Genomic DNA, 18,703 nt, shown 5'->3' with positions numbered 1-18,703 from the left:
AGAGAGCCTTGATAATTGTGCTGGTGCTGCACCACTGACAAATTTAGATAGTTCGCTTTTTTGTGAGTTTCAGCACAGCGCTCTAAAGGATTCTTTTATCTTACAAATGCATTAAGAGAAAAGGGAGCACCATACAGGTGGGCAACTGGGACTTTATAAGGAGAAAGTGGATGTCAATCAGAGTGGAATAATCATGGTGTACATGTGAAACAGATGTTGCCTGTGTAAAACAACACAGTGTGCTTTACAGATGAATCGCTGAAAATGCAGTTACTCTGAATCTTGGATTATTGATAACAGGTCCAGTTATTGAAAACCCATCTGGTTTTATCCACACTACAGTACTGGGAAACATGAAAAGAGTAACGCACATTTTTCAAGTGTACCTCCTCATCTGATGTCTCCATTTTTTCTTTCCAGAGAAAAACAAAAAGACTTGATAGTAAGTTTATAGTCCAATATCACAGGGAAGTCATTGTCTTCTGATAATTAACATTGTGACAGTTTTAACATTCTGAATCTTGAGTCTGTCTGAAATAGTTGTCTTTGCAAAAGACAGAGAGGGAGAAAAAGGTGAAAAATAGAGAGGAGTTCCCATCTGAAATACAGTACATAACTGCCCCAGCCCTGGTATAAATTCTTATGATCAGAATGAGAAGTGCAGATAGTACAAATGGATGCAAACAATTTAAAAGACCTAGCCATTTTAAAAGCCTGGGGGGTTGTTTGTTTGTTTGTTTGGTTGGTTGGTTTGTTTGTTTTAATAAGATTTTTTTAAAATAAAAATCGTTGTTTGAAAAGCTTCCCAATAAATCTGGCAGACAGAAGGCATTTCTGGTGTCATTAGGGAAAAAAAAGAGTAATTTTTTAGAATTCAGTCTGAAGCCTGGATTTTCGGTTCAAGTTTAGCTTAGCTCTCCTTTTAATAAAATCAGCTTCTTTCAGAGCAGTGTTAGACTAAGTCATTGGCACTTTTTAAATGATTGCACATGGAATTACCAAAGCTCTTTAGCTCTGAGGACTCATCTCAGGGGTGACGAGTTCCCACTTTCACTTGTTCCAGCCCAGTGCAGGGTGAGCTGCAGTTTCCTCCATGACATTGCTGGCACACAGCCCTCCTAATCCCTCAGTGAATCTTCTGAAGAGTTTTATTACTAATAATATGTAGCATAACAACTGACTGTATTGTACATACACATATATATACTTGTGCCTGCTAAATATTATAGGTCTGATCATAAAGGATGGGAGCTTCTCCACTGGTTTGATTTTGCTTTGTATAGGTTCTTTGTAGACCACACCAACATCAGCCTCCCAAGACTTAGCAAGAGGTCAATGGACTGTATTTTTAACCTATTAATTTTTTTCCCCCAGACATGTCTGGATTCACTAACGAGACAGTAGTCCAAATTATACAGCCATTTTATTACTTTTTATCTTTTAAAACTAATGTCAGAACAAAAACCAAACAAGACTGTCCCAGTTCTGTGTGCTATCAGGTTTTGAGACAAACCAGAAGTAAGGAAATAAGCCCAAAGCACATCCCACTCACTGGTTAGGTTTTGATGGTGATACTTGTGTGTTCACTTTGTATTTAATTGCTTCTGCACTGTTCTGTCAGGTACATAGCATTCATTGTAAATGTCTGCCTCAATGTAAAGCATACAACAGCATCAATATAGAAAGTAATAGGTGCTGACATATTGATTCTATTCACATTTTTTAACTATGAGAACATTTTAAAGAAACATTACTGAAACAATAAAATAATTGATATTGATCCCTGCAAAAATTATGATATAAAATAGACATTTAGAACAAAGCAGCAAACTGAGAAGGCTGTTTAACTGTGTGGCTGTTTAATAACCAGCATAGCTTTTAAAATAATTTATCGACCAGCTTTCCACCAGCCGCTATGAGAAGAGGAATCCATTCTACCTTTTCCTACTCGGTATTGCTAATTGTAATAAGATATTCAGGCAACAGTAATAAAATCTCATTCTAAATCTGGTGGGAACCGATGAAAGCAATTATGGTGAGGGCTTGGTACTGTCAAACTGTCAAGTTTCAAGCTTAATGTAATCCTTTAGAGCTTACTCTTTCTCTATTCTAGAAGAAAAAGACTGCAAGCCATTTTCTGTTGAGAATTCAATAAGACCAAGGAAACAGACCATTTAACTGCAGAACGCCAAAACACTACATAAGGCACCAATAAAATTATATATCATGTCACAGCAATTCTTCAGGAAGGGACCTGTCTTGCAATCTTGGATAGTACTAGTGAAAAAAATACGACAAGGGCCTTGAGGCCCTTGGTAGGGTGGGGTGTGAGAAATTTCAGAGGTCTAGGAAGCATGTTCATTTAAATTTTATCAATTGTTTCTGTTTTTCTAGGCTAGAGACATGTTCCATTGTGGAGGAAACAAAGAAATAATTTGAAATAATAATGAGTCATTAGTTTTAGCCTGAATACTGCCATTTATCAGCAGAACAGATTCTGCCTAAAGTTTTTCCTACAGCTGCTTGCAAAACTAGCGCTGACGCTAATGCCCTACACACATACTTCCAAGTTGCACAAGCTTGGTGATTATAAAAACATTGAACTGCCAAAACAAGGTGCATTCTATGTCCTATCTGTGTGAAAGTCAAGTATGGCACGGACAGCAGCACTGACAGTATGGCACCTAATGTGTGTTTCCTCTGATGACCAGTGGAGTTAGTGCCACAGCACTGACAGAAAAGTGCCACTGGGTCTGTAGAATTATAGAATACCTCAAGTTGGAAGGGGTCTATAAGGGTCGAGTCCAACTCCCTGCTCCTCTCAAGACTACGTAAAACTAAGAGCACTGTCCAGATGCCCCTTGAACTCTACATCAGCTCAGTCTTCAGCTCTCCAGCTGAAGCTCCCCATGATGGTGAAAATCATCCTGAATGGTGACTGGATGCACCAGGAGGCAGATCTCTCACAGAGACAGATGACTTCACCCATTTCTTTGAAGTATTTCCTGAAACAAGAACTGTCAGTCAATAATGGATCTGAACTGGAGTTGAACTGCTTGCAGAGTGGCCAGTGAGCAGACAGCAATAAATAACGATGCATGAAGTCAACTTCAGTGGAAAAAACACCCCACTTCAATTCAATTCTATACTAAGGGAAATAACATTTTCTGTTTCACTGTGGGGCCAGGCGCATCAAAACTTTGTGACAGAGAGAACAGCACAGGGATACATAAGGGACCTAGATAATATGATGGAGGTCTGGCAGAGATGCATAACCTAGGCAGGAATGACTACAGAAGGAAACCCCTGTTCCGGATCTAGGAGTGTTGAAGTGCCATCTATACTATCAAGGTTACATCTGCTTGCTTCCAGCAAAGAGGAGGTGTGACCAAGCTATAAATAAATCAGCAGAGTATGTGAAGAACAACTAAGACTTTGATAAAACTAGTATTAATTACTTTGGCTAGTTACAATTGCTGCATTTTAAAAAAAAAACCAAACCACCAACTTTCCTCTGTTAGTCAAAAAATTCCCAACAACAAAAAATTAATGTGTTAATCTGTGGCTAGGAGACTGTTTAGGAAATTAGTTAAATTAAAGCTGTGCCCAGGCACAAGGGGTAGAATGCAGTAAATATAAAAGCAACTGATGGGCATAGTATCATTTCCTGCTCACAGACAAGATGCCTATACCTACAGAAAGGGAGGCTGTTTGGACTTAAACTACTTCTGTTCTTCCCCGCACAACAGTTTAATGAACAGATAGGCACATTCAACTGACTCTCTCTTCATAACAGGAAGTGCTCAACAGACAGAAGAAAGACTTGGTAGACAAGATACAAAGAATAAAATGCTTATTTGATTACTAAAGCTGCTGCAAAACCAAGGCAGAAAGAAATACTCATGCTTCCAGACAGAATTTGTATAGTAAGATAGTATTTCGCTTCCTGTAAGCATCCTAGAGCTGTTCCCAGCATTACAAAAATGAGCAGGTTTAGAAGGCTTGGAACTGGACTGGAGACTTAACAAAACCACCTAGTTTTTCTCAAGCCTTTAAAAAGCAGAAAATCATGAAAGGATATATATCTTTAAGATTTCTGTATTACTACTTTCAGAAATGAGAGGGGAAGAAACCAGCCATCCCTCTTTTACAGATTGGGATGGAAAATGGGATAACATGAACACTCAGGAAAAATCTTTTGAAGTTTGGATCAAAAAAGGAATGAAGTCTTGGGGGCAGGGGCAGAGGAAGGAAAGTTACTACTCTGTCATATTGAGCCATTCATCATCAGTACTCCTGTGTGTTTATTATGTGCCAGCAATCACAAACTGGACAACAGAAGTGTGATAAAACTAGCCATTTCTAGCAAGCACTTCTTATAGATGATGCTTAATTCAAATGTGTGGGGTTTTTTCTTTTGATCATTGGCTGAAAAGACAAAAACTCTAGTGAGACTGTCTCTGGTGAGCAATCCAGATCAATATGAGGCGAACAGCTAGAATTAAATCAATAAAAGGAATAATGAATCCAAAGACACCTCTCTTTAAAGCAAAAACCAAAGGTGATTCAAATTCCTTCACAGATACTGTTTTGCTTCATTGGAGCTGACTGGCCTCCATAAGGCTTGAAGCTGATGAAGGCTTGTGCTGCTAAAATGTCTTAAAAAAAAAAAAAAAAAAAAAAAAAAGAAAGAAAATGAACCTGTGTAGTATCATGTCGTTGTCTGAATGGTCTTCGGGGCTCCCTCCTCTCTCCATTCCCACAACCTGGAGAAGGAAAAAGCAGCCACAGAGGCTCACAAGCCCCTTAGGAGACCCATGGGATGCCTTCCACCCTGGCACCCCAAGGCTCACCAGCAGACACCACCTGGATGCTGCTCTGCATCACCACAAAATGGCACTTGGCTGCTCCATGGACTCTGTTAAGTTTTTAGCCTTCACCAGCAATATCACGCCCATCCCTACTTCAATGTTAGTATGTATGAAGATTAAAAATTGAAGGGGTTTAAACCTGGGTGAGGGAGAGAAATGTATGGGTCTCCCGAGGGCCACTCAAAGCAATACAAGTTTGGACAAAAATCACGTTTCTAGAGAGGCTGTCACTGGCAGACTGAAGGTGGCTGCTGGAGAGAGGTGAGCAGATGTCATGCTATGTAGTAAAAGCAAGTTGTTATTGGCACAGGTTTAGAATAGTCACATTGCACATGTGTGTCTAAGCTGTGGTGGCTTATACAGCTTGTCCCAAACGAGTGCCAAAAACACCTATTTTCCCACCGTGCCTCTCCATGCATTTCATTTATTGCTTCCACCCTCCTCGTCCAGCAGTCCAAATGGCAGAATCCAAGTGCTGCCTCTGACGGGAACAGGAACACAGTAGCTGGCTGGCATAAAACCAGTATGGGTCCAAACTGGGAGAAGCTGGATCCGGGCCAGCTACAGGATAGGCGGCTTTTGGTGGCAGGAACAGTTTTCAAAGGTTATGTACACCACACTCAAGCAGAACCTCCAATGGATGATGTATTGCTACCCTTTTCAAACGTGAACTCCCTTAATGGAGAAGCGAGACCCAGAATCACTAAAAGGTTTGCTGAGTTAATGCGTTAATAGTGTTTCTTTGTGCTATAGGAAATTAAGAGAATCTTCTGGAAAAGAAAAAATATCAAAAACCCAATCCTGGGAATAAACACACCCAGCAAGGAGTATGGCAACCCTAGCACAAAGATTTATCAAGATGTCTTTGGGAAGACTACAGAGAGGAGTCCTGGTACCACTGTTGTTATTGCAAAAAACCACAATGATAAGCAATGTGTGCTGCACTAACGACTATTTTGCAAGGCCAGATTCCAACCCTACCATTCAAGGAAAAAAAAAAAAATCTTAAACAGGAGATTTGGAAACAGACCCTTCCAACACATCTTGAAGTCAGTTTTCTAAGTAACTGCCCAGCCACACTTGGAGCCTCTGGGCTACAGCAGTCATCGCATCTTGCAATATCCTACCTCCACAAGAACTCCAAGGAAATAACTGTGGTCTAGAGACCCCCTGAACTTGTTGCCTACATAATAGCTATTCAGGGAGCTCTGTGGCACCAAGGGTGTATTTTAAAGCCTGACAGTGTCACGGTATCTGAAATTGGAGGCCAGTGAGCAAATTTCATAAGGATATGTTCTTGCCAACCCTCCTTGGGATAAATTCTGTCTGTGAAGTTATTTATCTGCATAGCCAGTTGCGAATTTTCTGGCTATGTTTTTCAAACAAATCAAAGATACATATATAAATATATATCCATGTTAATTTTAAGAAGCTTTGGGAAACTAGGGCTTTGGGTTCATAAACCAGTGACCTAATTATACTCACCCACATAAGAGTATTTTTCCTATTTGTGACAGATAAAATGGCTAGCAACCTTTAGTGCCATTCCTGAAATTTGTTGTGCAATGTTCCTGTTACCAGTGGTACTCTGGTCTTCTTCAGACATGACTATTTTAGAGACTAAACCACATACATTGTCACAAAGACATTAGGCCTCCCTCAAATTTTAATCTCTAATTTTTGGGAAGAGACGTTAAAAAAGGCTTACAAACTAGAATGGTATGTGGCACCGTTCAGCGTAAGTGTTACATCCAGTATTAATGAATATTGCAACATACTGCACCTGGGTCAAACATGGTCTGATCTGCAGGGGACAGACAAAAAAAACCCACACAGGACTTAATTTGGTGAAGCACGTGCATTTTGCTTGGTGCAGCACTGGAGTTGTTACCAATACCCAGCATCAACCCCCCTCGTCTCTTGTGCCACTCAGGTGTGTTTCTTGATGGGTCTGAAGTCCATCTGGAAGAATGTAACAGCAACTAACCCTTTCTAGTAAAATGAATGTTTACAGCTTTTAATTTGGTATTTACAGAAAGTGAAATGCAAATTATACTCTCCTTTGCACCTGAGATTTTAAAAGCATCCTTCCCATCACAGAACAAAGATATTAATATTTCCACTTAAAATATACCAGATGTATCACTGTATAGTGGGCACTGTCTAAGATGTGAAGGACAAACTTTTATTTTATATTTGCCAGACAAAAAATACATATAGCAAGCACTAACTTGAATTTGTTTTTGAAGAGTCCTGTCAGAAGAGGAAACAGATGAGTTGCTGCTGTGACAAGACAATTTTTACTCTCAGCTTTTTCAGTTTCTGCCATACAGTTGAACTCGTATTTCTGGGTGAATACACTAAAGAGAAACTAGAGGTAAATATTAAACCAATAACTGCAAGGTGAATAAAAAGCCTTTTCTGAGACAATCTTTTACTTAAAGCTAATTGTTTCAGTACGTTAATCATTTAGGCTTGAATTTCTGTGGAAACCTACTAAAATAATCTAATAAAAGCAAATGATCAAACATGACTTTATATATTTGTATGTTAGAGGTGCATTTAATAAATATTAATTGGAGCAGGTTCTCTGATCTGGCCAGACATGGCTTTATGTTTCATGGAAATTTCCAACAGAACTACAGTTACCTCAACAAAAGACATGTAAAAATAACTTTGCATATGTTTATCTTAGCAATTCATCCTTACATGCTATTTTTCAATTCAAACGGTTAATTTTAGAACAGAGAGGAGTGTATCTTGGTTTCTGTCAAGATAAACACTTATGACATATAGTGAACAGAAAATAATCCAAAATGACAAAATTGATTTTGGAAAATGACATTCACTAACACAGCTAATGGTGAGTAATTCCAGGTTGGGATTTACCAGATTTGATTTGAACTATAAACTATTTCTTGGTTTGCAGTTCTATGGAATAATACTTTAATGCGACTGTGGCAGATTTCCCATATAAAAAACTCATTCTAAAGACATAACTGTTTCCTTAGACTAGTAAACAGTGTCTCATTGTACTGATGACATTGTAAGAAATGAAGGTTTTTTATTAAGGGAATTATCATTGAAATAAAGACAGATCACATTTTAAACTCATTTGGATTAGTTGGTATTAATTTTCCATAAAGGTATCATGCTGGTTATATTTCTTATGGCTTGATTTTTTATAGATGCATTTCACTGAATAATTAGGGTCTCCTATTCATAGACAATCCTCCATTCCTGATTTTCCCTCCTTACAGACGTTCTCTGTATGGCACATGGATTATTACAAACATCGCAGGCAGCAACAGGCAGGAGACGCCTTCAGAAATGTGCCTGCCTTCACCACAGGTCCAAGGACTAAGCAGTTTCATCTCCTTTCCATCCACAGTCTCCATGCACAGCTGAAACCCAACGCTGTCAGTCTGCACCAACATTAATTTTTCAGCACCTCACACGAAACAATCGATCGACTGATTTTATGAGGGCTCCTGTGAATGAACAAACCTCCTTCCCTTCTCCTTCTTGTTTGGTCCACATACATTATTGTCTACTGTTCTCCCCTTCAATACTACTTTCTGCATTATAGTCCCTCACTGTTGGTGCACAAACAGCTGAGCCAGGATTACAAACTCCTCCGACTTTGGACTCTGCCAAGAGTGTGAGAGCCCAGCATGAAGAAGCAGTTCAGTGATCCACAGTTCCTGTTGCCTAATCAGTCCTTTCACCCTAGCCAGGAGGCGGTCATGCCTCTGCTGTGGTTTTGCAAAAAACATGAATTATATGGCAGTACAATGAACTATCAATTACTGACCCAATTTGCAATGCTGGGAATCAAATCCCAAAGAATCTAAATGATCAAAGGAGAATCGTAGGTTGCAAATTTTATTGCTGTATTTTTACTGGAACACAGTTTACTCCTCCTAAAATCATCCACATTAACACAATACTTGCATGGTCTGGAGCTGTTTAAACAAAACCTCATTCCACAATTCAACATTTCAGGGAAATTAGCCAAGTAATAAGACAAAGCATTTTCTTAAGAGTATTAGAAAAAATAGGACAAGTTTTGGAAATTTAACTCTTGTCCCTGAAGCCTTAATCTTTGGAAATCAATGACACAGCATATCTTTTCTAGATAAAGAAACATAATTGTAATAGATTTCACAATTAACTGAATGAAAAACACTATAGGTTCTGTTAGGGATTATCAAAGCAGTGTAAAAGTTTCTCTGTTACGTCAAACCTACCATTAAATTTCTTGTGCATTTAGCCACAGGCATTAGAGAAGAATTAAGATTTTAAGCTGCAAGTAAATCACTCATTCAGAAGATAAGGACTTAATTTAACCTACAGAGCAAAATGTGAAGGTAATAAATCAGTAAAGGCGATGCATATGGCATAATGCATATGCAGCAATGCAAACAGCATTCAGCTTTCATTGTTATTTTCCACTCTAAATCCTGTTGATGCATTGTTAAAAATCCCTAGAAGCAGACAAAGCACAAACTTGCACTCATGTTGGCACGAGTGAGATTTAAATGGATGAATTCACAGAATTTTTTGCTGCCTCCAGTCACAGCTTTCATAGAAGGAGCTTCAGAAAGGAAAGAATATTTGGTTGCTTTCCAGTGAGGTTAAATCTCCAGGAGAGATTTAGGCAACACCAGACCATAATTGCAAAATAACATCCTCTGTGAATTCTGACAAGGCTTTGCCTTCAACCATCTCACCGAGCAATGTCCCTGACCCATAACTGGGGGGAAGGTGTGAAAAAAGACCTGTTCTGAAGAAGACCAGCACAGAGAATGTTTCAGCAGCAACGTGGCTGGGGTTTTTTGTTTTTTGCTGCAGTGGACAGACAAAAAATTTTGCTAATTTTCTTATTTTCTAATAGTTTGTTCTTCCTGAGTGTTGTCAGTGGGGTCCCTCATACTAAGATTTATTCGCCTTCTCTGAGAGCCCTTGCTTCAAGATGCCTAAGACCTCAGAAACTTCAATTTTTTTTTCTCTAATTCTGCACACTAGGATCCTGAGCACTGATGAAAGAAGAAGGGACTCTGGATGTAATCTCATTCTGCTAGTCTTAACTGGGCTATCATAATACTACTGAAAGCAATGCTCCTGGTAACAGGAACCTGCAGTAAGGTTCAAACAGGTGAAACTCCCCCAAAACGTGCAGAGAATGCACTGCTACTCAGTCCAGACCGATAAGAACACAATGGATTTAACTGATTATTTGAGAACATAAAAGGAATCAGAAAAAAATATGAAATTGAATGGACAGATCAAAGTACAGTAGTTTGTAGGATCTGGTAGGGGCAACAAGCAGGGTATTCATTTTACTGTATGCCAGCCATGCAGATCTAACCAGTGGCTTTAAACATCACACAGGGACCTGAACACCAGGACTAAGGTATGGTTCCCATCTTTGGCCAACTACCAGTGCCAGCCAGACTTTACAGTCCGGATCATCAGATTCTCTGCCCCTTGAGTCCTCATGCTTTTGCAGCTCCCGCATCCCTAAAAGTAAAGACCCTGGGGTTCACCTAGCTGACTACTCCTAGTGTGCAGTGCAGGAGGGCAGCAGATGGAAACCCCAGAAAGGCACTGAGTATTAGAGTTGCAAATACAGTTCACAAGAGCCATAAATTTGACTCCCCAGAGGATGTGGCTAAAACCCTGAAGAAAAAATTGAACAAAATGCTCAAATTAAAAGACAGGAGACTTGTTACAAAATACACTCAGCTGTACTGATCTTACAAAAGATGCATGCGTGCTACTTAATGCCATGGTTGAACTGAAAGAATCCCATAGCATTACTCTGCTGTGTGCTGCTGCTAAGAGAGAGACAGGATTATTCTCTATTATAGTTCAACTAGATGAAGAGTCTGTCCCACCTGTTCCCGATGGAAAGAGAACCAGCATAGGAAGTCAGCAATGTTCCTTCCTACTGAATATCTTAAGCAGGTTTACAAACCTGTTTATGTATTATGCTTAGAGGATCACTCTACCTACATGATCTATCCATGCGCTTTCACTCACTAAAAGCTATCAGAGCTTTGTTTCTAAGTATCTAAACCATGAGATTTAGGTTCTGCAGTGTTTTTATTGCCTCAGTAAACTGTATCCTTTCATTACGACAGACCCAATACATTAGCATCACTTGAGAATTGCAGGATCAGACAGTAGAGGCACATATCCATACTGAAACCGGCTGAACAGGAGCCAGCAGTGTGCCCAGGGGGCCAAGAAGGCCAATGGCATCCTGGCTTGTGTCAGCACTAGTGTGGCCAGCAGGGACAGGGAAGGGATCTGACCCCTGTACTCGGCACTGGTGAGGCCGCACCTCGATTCCTGGGTTCAGTTTTGGGCCCCTCACTACAAAAAGGACATTGAATGACTCGAGCGTGTCCAGAGAAGGGCAACGGAGCTGGTGCAGGGTCTGGAGCACAGGTCTGATGGGGAGCGGCTGAGGGACCTGGGGGGTTTAGTCTGGAGAAGAGGAGGCTGAGGGGAGACCTCATCGCCCTCTACAGCTGCCTGAAAGGAGGGTGCAGAGAGGGGGGATGAGTCTCTTTAACCGAGTAATAGGCGATAGGACAAGAGGGAATGGCCTCAAGTTGCACCAGGGAAGGTTTAGACTGGGTATCAGGAAGCATTTCTTTCCAGAAGGGGTTGCTGGGCGTTGGAATGGGCTGCCCAGGGAGGTGGTGGCGTCCCCATCCCTGGAGGGGTTTAAGAGTCGGGTCGAAACAGCACTGAGGGATCTGGTGTAGTTGGGAACGGTCAGTGTTAAGTCAATGGTTGGACTGGATGATCTTCAATGTCTTTTCCAACCTAGACGATTCTGTGATACTCTCTGCTTATGAACCACATATTGAAAATACTACAGGCTTTTTTATACACGGATCAGAGATGAGTTCTTCAACAACAGCAACTCATTTCAGCAGAAACTATGTCCTAATGCAGTTGTAGACACCAATCAGCAGTAGTATCATTTGAACTACACACCTTGATACCCTTAATAAAATCTCAATTTATATCATGTCCAGCTCATCTGATTTCAAAACATTAAAGTGTGATTACAAGAAGCACAGACAGGGAAAATGAGGTAACACCAATGGAGAACACATCTTTTATCTATATAAATTATTTCTAAGCAAATGAATGACAAGGAGACAGGATACTCTGACCACTAAAAGAGAAATTTGCCAGAGATTTTAGTGCTTGCATATACCTCTGTATACAAATGTAAAGTTGTACTGGCTTTCTCGCATGCATGAGCTAATTAATTTCTCTATTTATGCTGTTTTTTCAGAATATAGTATTAGATGAGGGGTCTTTATTTACCTGTAATTCCTTACCAAGGAATGTGAAAAGAAACAACCTCTGTGGAGTTTGTCAGACTAATCTATTTCCTGCTACAAAAGAACACTTCCTCGTTACTAAAATTTTTACAGTGCAGTTTTAAAAGAAGCAATAGATATTGCTTCATTTTTCTCTGGAAATATTATTTTCAAGCTAATAGAATAACTGACAATTTCTCAATATATTGTCCAAAAACTCTTTTTCATTTCAAATCATCTTTCTTAATCCCGTTTCTCATATTACATTCTCTGCTTCGTGTTGATACCCTTCAAATATTATCAAGTGTTTCCTTTGTTGTCCTTCAGCCAGCCTCAATGTATTTAACCTAAAACCATTCCTTCTAAATCCAGGCTCCAAATACCTTTCCTGTGTATGCTGTTCTCTCCATCTCTCCAGCTGTCAATATCTTTCTGCTAATGAGACTTCAGCATCCCAAGTGACAGGAGACCTCTGCTTATTAGACTAAAGTTGAATTGGTCTTTATTGCTGTCAAATCAGTATTCTAAATTCATGCATCAGCTACTACTTTTAAGTCTCTTTTGGCATTATGGATTTCCAAGGTTTCTCTCACTCATATGAATCTGTGTCTCGGATTATTTTTCTCTTGATAGGCTTGCACTAATTAATATTTCTGAAATGCTTTTAAAAGGGAAAGCACTATATAAATATTAAGTATCCTTATCTGTAATGGGAAACATGCTCCATTACCATTGTCACATCAACACACTTTATGCATAGTCCTTGGTCACCTGATTTTCTAAAAAGCATTACTAACTGACTACATTAATGGGAAATATTTATGTGTAGATTTTGTACACATAAGAACTGGGGCACACATTGTATGTGCCACACACACAAAATACAGTTCAAATCACTCTGTTGTTTATGTATTTAATGTAAACAGAAACTTAGTCCAGTTTGCAATTTTGCATATGTATTTTACACTGGTTTTCATTGTATAAATACTGTCTTACTGAATTATTGACTGCCTAGCAACGTCTGGTGCAGGGAATTTTTCAATACGGAATGAAATGACGTTTGGTAAATTGAGGCAGCTTAGGTATTAATAATTCAAAAAACAAACAAAAAACCCCCTGTACTTTTGCTACCTAGCATTTGAGTTTAAAGCGTATCATTTCAAATGTTCTGTTCTACAAAGAAATGTAAAATATTTCTGTACACTTTAGCACCTTTAAACCACAGGTAATTAAGAAGACTGCAAACTGTCATTGCAGATGATATTGTGCAGCATCCATTCTCACCATGGGAGCTGGTGTCTCATGGCGCCCTCAGGGACTCACAGTGCATAGCTTGTGGGTTTATAACACAAAGCACATGCCCAAGGGGCCAGTGAGCGCTGGGGAGACAAAGGAAGGAAACTGACCCAGATAATTTGTTAACGAAGGCATTAATAGGTTGGCAAGGTTTGTTCTTCCAAAATGCTGCATTCTTGGTCCTGGTCCAGTAAATCACTTGCCATAGAAGTCAATGGAATTATTCAGAGACTCGAAGGTTAAATTTCTGTTTACATGTTTTGTTTGGTTGGGATCTGCACAGTCAGCACCTCCAGGATTGGACTACCATGTAACTCAGAGGTTTGTTTGAGCCTACCAACTTTTGACTGAGAAAGCTCACTGACAAATTTTCTGCAAGCTTCACTTCAGAGGGAGGTGGATGGCCTATCTTCACATTGTTTTCTTCTAATAAACCTATTTACTATGGGTGATGTTATGAGGCATTTTGTCATATTCCCTCTTCTTCTGGACTAGTGTCTCCCTTGAAAGTTCAGACCAACGAAGAAAAATCAGCACTTAATCTTGAAGATTACAGGAAAGCCATTCTATCCATCCATCTAATGTTTTTGCATGCCAGCTTAAGCCTGTTTAACTATATATGGTGATGCTGAGTTACTGAGTGATAAGTGTGTTCCGACTATTCCTTTCCACGGGTGGAGGCTGATACACCTGTGTCATATTTGCTAAACCACAGTTTCAGATAAACTGCCAGCAGATTGCTTATTTTGGAGATTGTTTAGGCAGAACAGCATACAGCCACTGCACCCGTCATGCTACCACAAGACCAGAAAAGGTGTGTTTGGCTCCCTTATAAAACACAGAAGGGAGCCCTAAACTCGTATAAAATGTCTAGACTCTGGATAAACAGTCACCAAAGCTGGTGCTGTTGCTAGTTACTGTATTATCATGAAGGTGAAGCTGTACATGCATAGTATGTCAGTCACGTTCAAGGATGAGAAGTAGGTTTAAGATAATCTTTGCCCTCCAGAGATCCACACAGTCACCTACAGTCTCCAAGGTGCAGCCACAGGACCAATTCCTTGAGCTTCACTCACTGGAGCAGATCTTCACAGTAAACTGCAGGCAATTCTCAACCCAGTTCACTTATTGACTCAAGCACATCTCACCTCCTAACACCCAGCTGGAGTACACGAGGATTTGCAATATCTATATCAGTATTATTATTTATAATTGTTAACACCAGTCTCCTCAGCAGCACAACAAAATGCAGCTCACTGAGTTGCAAAAGCATCCCCTTGCAGTTACAGTGCCCTCAATATAATTCATGTAACATCATTATGAACTCAGGACAGTCTGTACAGACAGAAGGGAAACTTAAGGTGAATCAAGTAAATGGAAAAGAACATAATACTAGATACAGATACTTTATTTCAGGAGTACAGTATACTTTGCTGTAGTTTCTCTCTGTTAACTTCATCATACAAGCCCAACCGGCTTTATTTTCTACACATTGATACCACATTTTTAGTTGAATATTACCTTCCCTGCATTTCAGTGGTTCAAAATTGCTTCAGAGTTTGTTTCCTGACACAAAGTATATAAACTATGACAATGTGGCTTTGGGAAAAAAAAAAATTCCTATAGTCTCATGATTACACAAACAAAAAGCACAAACAATTTTTATTTATACTACTTTTCACAGTAAGAGATAACTACAAAGATGATAGGACTACCACAGTCGGTTTGCAAGGGATTTCTGTAGAAGAGATGTTTGAGGTGATTAAGCATCCTCAGCAAACACACTAAAAACTTATATCCATTTAAAAAAAGTGATGCTGCTACATAAAGCAAATGCACCTATCAGTTGTTATTATCTTCCCAGGCAATGTCTATCTCCCACTTTCTGTACTGCAGGAAATACTTATAAAAAAAGCCAATGCTAACATGAAAGAAAAGCACCTGTTGCCGTTTCCACAAGCAGCAGGTTTAAAAGATCTAGAAACTGAGACAGATTGAAAAGAATTTTCCAAGATATTGTCCAGGAATGCCTGTTCTCTGGCTGAACACCATCCGGGCTCCTTGCTTGAAAATGGCTGAGCAATCTTTAATCAAATTGTCTGGTGGGTGTCTGTAACAAAGAGAAATAGTCGGAAGAACTAAGAAAAGAAAATTAGATCCATTTACACCAATGACCTAAGCAGAAGCTTGAACTGAGATTTAAAGACATAAAAGTGAATAAACGCACTATTTCATTCTGCTCATATTCCAAGTTACAGAGGCATAAACAGATAAATATGGCAGTAAAATCAATTTGATTTTACTGCACAGTAAGCTCTTATGAATGACCAACTTCTCCCCACCACATTTTTAACAGAATAATTTGTTCCTAGTCAAAAAGCCTGTATGCCAAGTTTCAGCACAGAATAAAATTTTTACAGTGGAGTTATAAATTTTTGAAAAGTGGGTTCTATGTACTCACGTACACTTAACCATTACAAGGGCAGCAGGTGTCACTATAACAAATGATGTAAAGTTCAATTTAAACATCAGAGAACATACTGAAATACTTTGGAAATTGCCACAGGTCACTAACATTTTATATGACAGAGAAAAAAAGAAAAGAAAAACCAAATTCCCCTCCCTAACACTTAATTTTTCCCCCCACAAGGCAAAGTAAAGAAAACACAGACACGGATTCTTTGTAATTAACAGGACTGTGGTTTTACAGCAAAACATGGGCCAAGAAGTGAAAAGTTAACAAATCATTAGACAACATACATTGCTCTGTATGAGAACTGTAGCAATCTGCAAAATAGCTTAGGATACATGAGCATGAGGTCAACTGTTTTCAGTAGATAATTGTATGTATAAGCATCTTTACCTCACGAACAAGGCATGCAACATAACACAGGAATATTCTCGCAGTTTCAAAACAATTACATTTGCCTTCCATGTTATTTAAACAAATACAGGAAGTAAGGCCACTAATCGCAGCTATGATTTAAATATTAAGTAAAGATTGCACACACTTTCTCTCCTCCTCTCCTTCCATTTTTCTGCAAGTCACCATAGTTTCCATAGCAGTTACACTGTTTACAACACAATGGCCTCTTCCCCATCCTTGCTAAGTCCTTGATGTTACAAAGCACTTTAACACTTACTTAACTTCAAAGCTAGAGGGTTCCTATGGGACTGCTGGTACCCTGTGTAGAGGCTTTGCTCAGTTCAGGGGCAAAAAGGGAAGACACCACGTACCTTGAAGGAAAATGAGAAATGCAACTATCTGTTCACTTAAGGATAGTCCTCCTTTCCCAGACTGTCCTGTCAAAGTGCTCAGTTTTCAACATTACCTCTAGGTTTCACACAGGAATCCCCACCCCTCCTAAGCCAGCGTTTGTTGAGGGTTGTACCTGGTAGCACTCAAGTCCTATCAGTACTGCACACCCAGCAATCTTTTCCTCTACATGCTGGCACCGTCAAAAGCTTAGCTGAATAATTTACAGCACGAGAAAGTTTCACCTCCAGCCCAAATCACCCTCTGAAGTTCGTAGGATTTGTAGCAAGCTTGGGCACAAGCCTGACGGCTCAAGGGGATGGCCCAGCTCACACAGCTCTCCTCCTGAACCAGACACTTGAATCTTCTCTGTAGCAGCACATGCTACACTACAAATCTATCCGATGTAGGTGCCTGCACAACATGACAGTGCTCTCACTGCTACCGGTGTCACTACCTGTATGCAAACAAGTCCTAAGATCTGCAATTTTGACCCACATAACTTGTAACAGCAAAACCAATACTGAAACAGCACTGAGTCCAGATGTCGGAGGTTATTAGCAGCGTCAGTAAAACTTATTATGCAAGCAAAAAGTATTTTGGGAGATGGCTTAAATGGAAATTTTAGTTTTCTCTTAAGAAAGAGAAAAATACAGTCTGTGGGGAGACTGGGTGTGGGATTGGAAGTGAGCAGCAGCTGTGAGTAAGGTCTGTTGCTCTTTTTGCTCCTTCCTCAGTTTACCCAGGGCTGCTAAGCACACTCAGGACAGGGCCATCAGGAACCAAAGACCTCTTTGTCTCAGGCAGCCTCATCATCCACAGCGGTAGCTGCTGCTTCTGGTAGCTTGACCTCTCAGTTCAGCAGGATCTGCAGGGAATCGCCCAGCCAAGCTGAAAATACTGCTGGAATAATCAATCTCATCTTCTCTGTCCCAGGAAAAGCAAGAAATCCATAGCTTTCAACAGAGATGTCCAAAGCAGCTGTTTGTTTCACCTGTGCCTGAAGCTAACTGATATTTAAGCTCTTCCTCTTCTTGAAATGAACATTTTAATCTGAGAAATATGAATATTATCTGTGAGACATTTTTTGTGGGTTTTTTGCTTCATCATAACAACTCTGGCCCTGATTCAACAATGCACTTAAGCATGTGCTTAATTTTAAGTAGATGAATAGGCCTGTTGAAAAAATGCTCTAGTTAAGCATAAAATTGATAATGTGCTTCAGTGATTTGGATTAGGCTTTAATTGCAGGAAAAGTTTATAGCCATATTGTGTAACAATTAAACATCTACCCATAAGCAAGTTTATGCTTTCCCTTAAAAAAAAAAAAAAAGTTATAGTACTGCTCTCTGCAAGAACCAAAGTAGAGTGTGAAAGATCCCTAGGATGAAACCAATATTATCTTGCAATGTGATGTACTGTAAAAAATGGTCTGTGATCCTTCTGATAATCTTTGCTGTCACAGACAAAAGAGATTTTGTAATCAGTCTCTGTAAATCAGATTACAGTTTAAAAATACCAGTACAGTTAGGGTCTTTTTTGCTAACTTGTTCTGTTTTCAAATCCCAAATGCAGTAATTCATGTAATCACAATTCCAGAACACCCTGATGTCAGCACTTCTTACACACTTTACAGTAGACCTGAATTTTTTTTTAAAGTGGGAAATTATAATTCCTTGTATCACTATCCTCCCCAGACTACTTACAATAAGAAATCTGTACTTTAGTTTTATTGTGAAATATCCCAGATAAATATCTTAAATGGCAATCAAGGAGCACAAACATGAGCAGGAATATGCATGCCTTTCCTGTCTTTTTATGAAAGAAGTGTCTACCAGGATAAATTTAGGAAGGAAGGAGATTTGTCCTAGTCTGAGAAGTACCACCCCATTGAATGTTAATGCATACCATGGTGAATTTCATCCATCCTT

General features: G+C 39.5%; 1 protein-coding gene across 3 annotated transcripts in view; it reads right to left on the bottom strand.

The window, feature by feature from the left end:
* Positions 1 to 18,703, bottom strand: part of XRCC4 (X-ray repair cross complementing 4) — a 184,402-nt gene that overhangs the window by 11,068 nt on the left and 154,631 nt on the right. For 2 of the 3 annotated variants that reach the window (XM_074932007.1, XM_074932008.1), the window contains exon 8: positions 15,150 to 15,626. The exons of the other annotated variant lie outside the window; for it this stretch is intronic. In XM_074932007.1, coding sequence (XP_074788108.1) covers positions 15,494 to 15,626 — 133 coding nt within the window. In that variant the 3' untranslated portion in view covers positions 15,150 to 15,493. Of the gene's footprint in view, positions 1 to 15,149; positions 15,627 to 18,703 lie in introns of those variants that run through there. 3 annotated transcript variants of the gene reach the window in all.

The sequence above is a fragment of the Athene noctua genome, chromosome Z, assembly GCF_965140245.1.
Source record: "Athene noctua chromosome Z, bAthNoc1.hap1.1, whole genome shotgun sequence".
Taxonomy (NCBI): Eukaryota; Metazoa; Chordata; class Aves; order Strigiformes; family Strigidae; genus Athene; species Athene noctua.
Note: the sequence above shows the minus strand (reverse complement) of the source record. Positions and strands in the feature narration are given on the sequence as shown.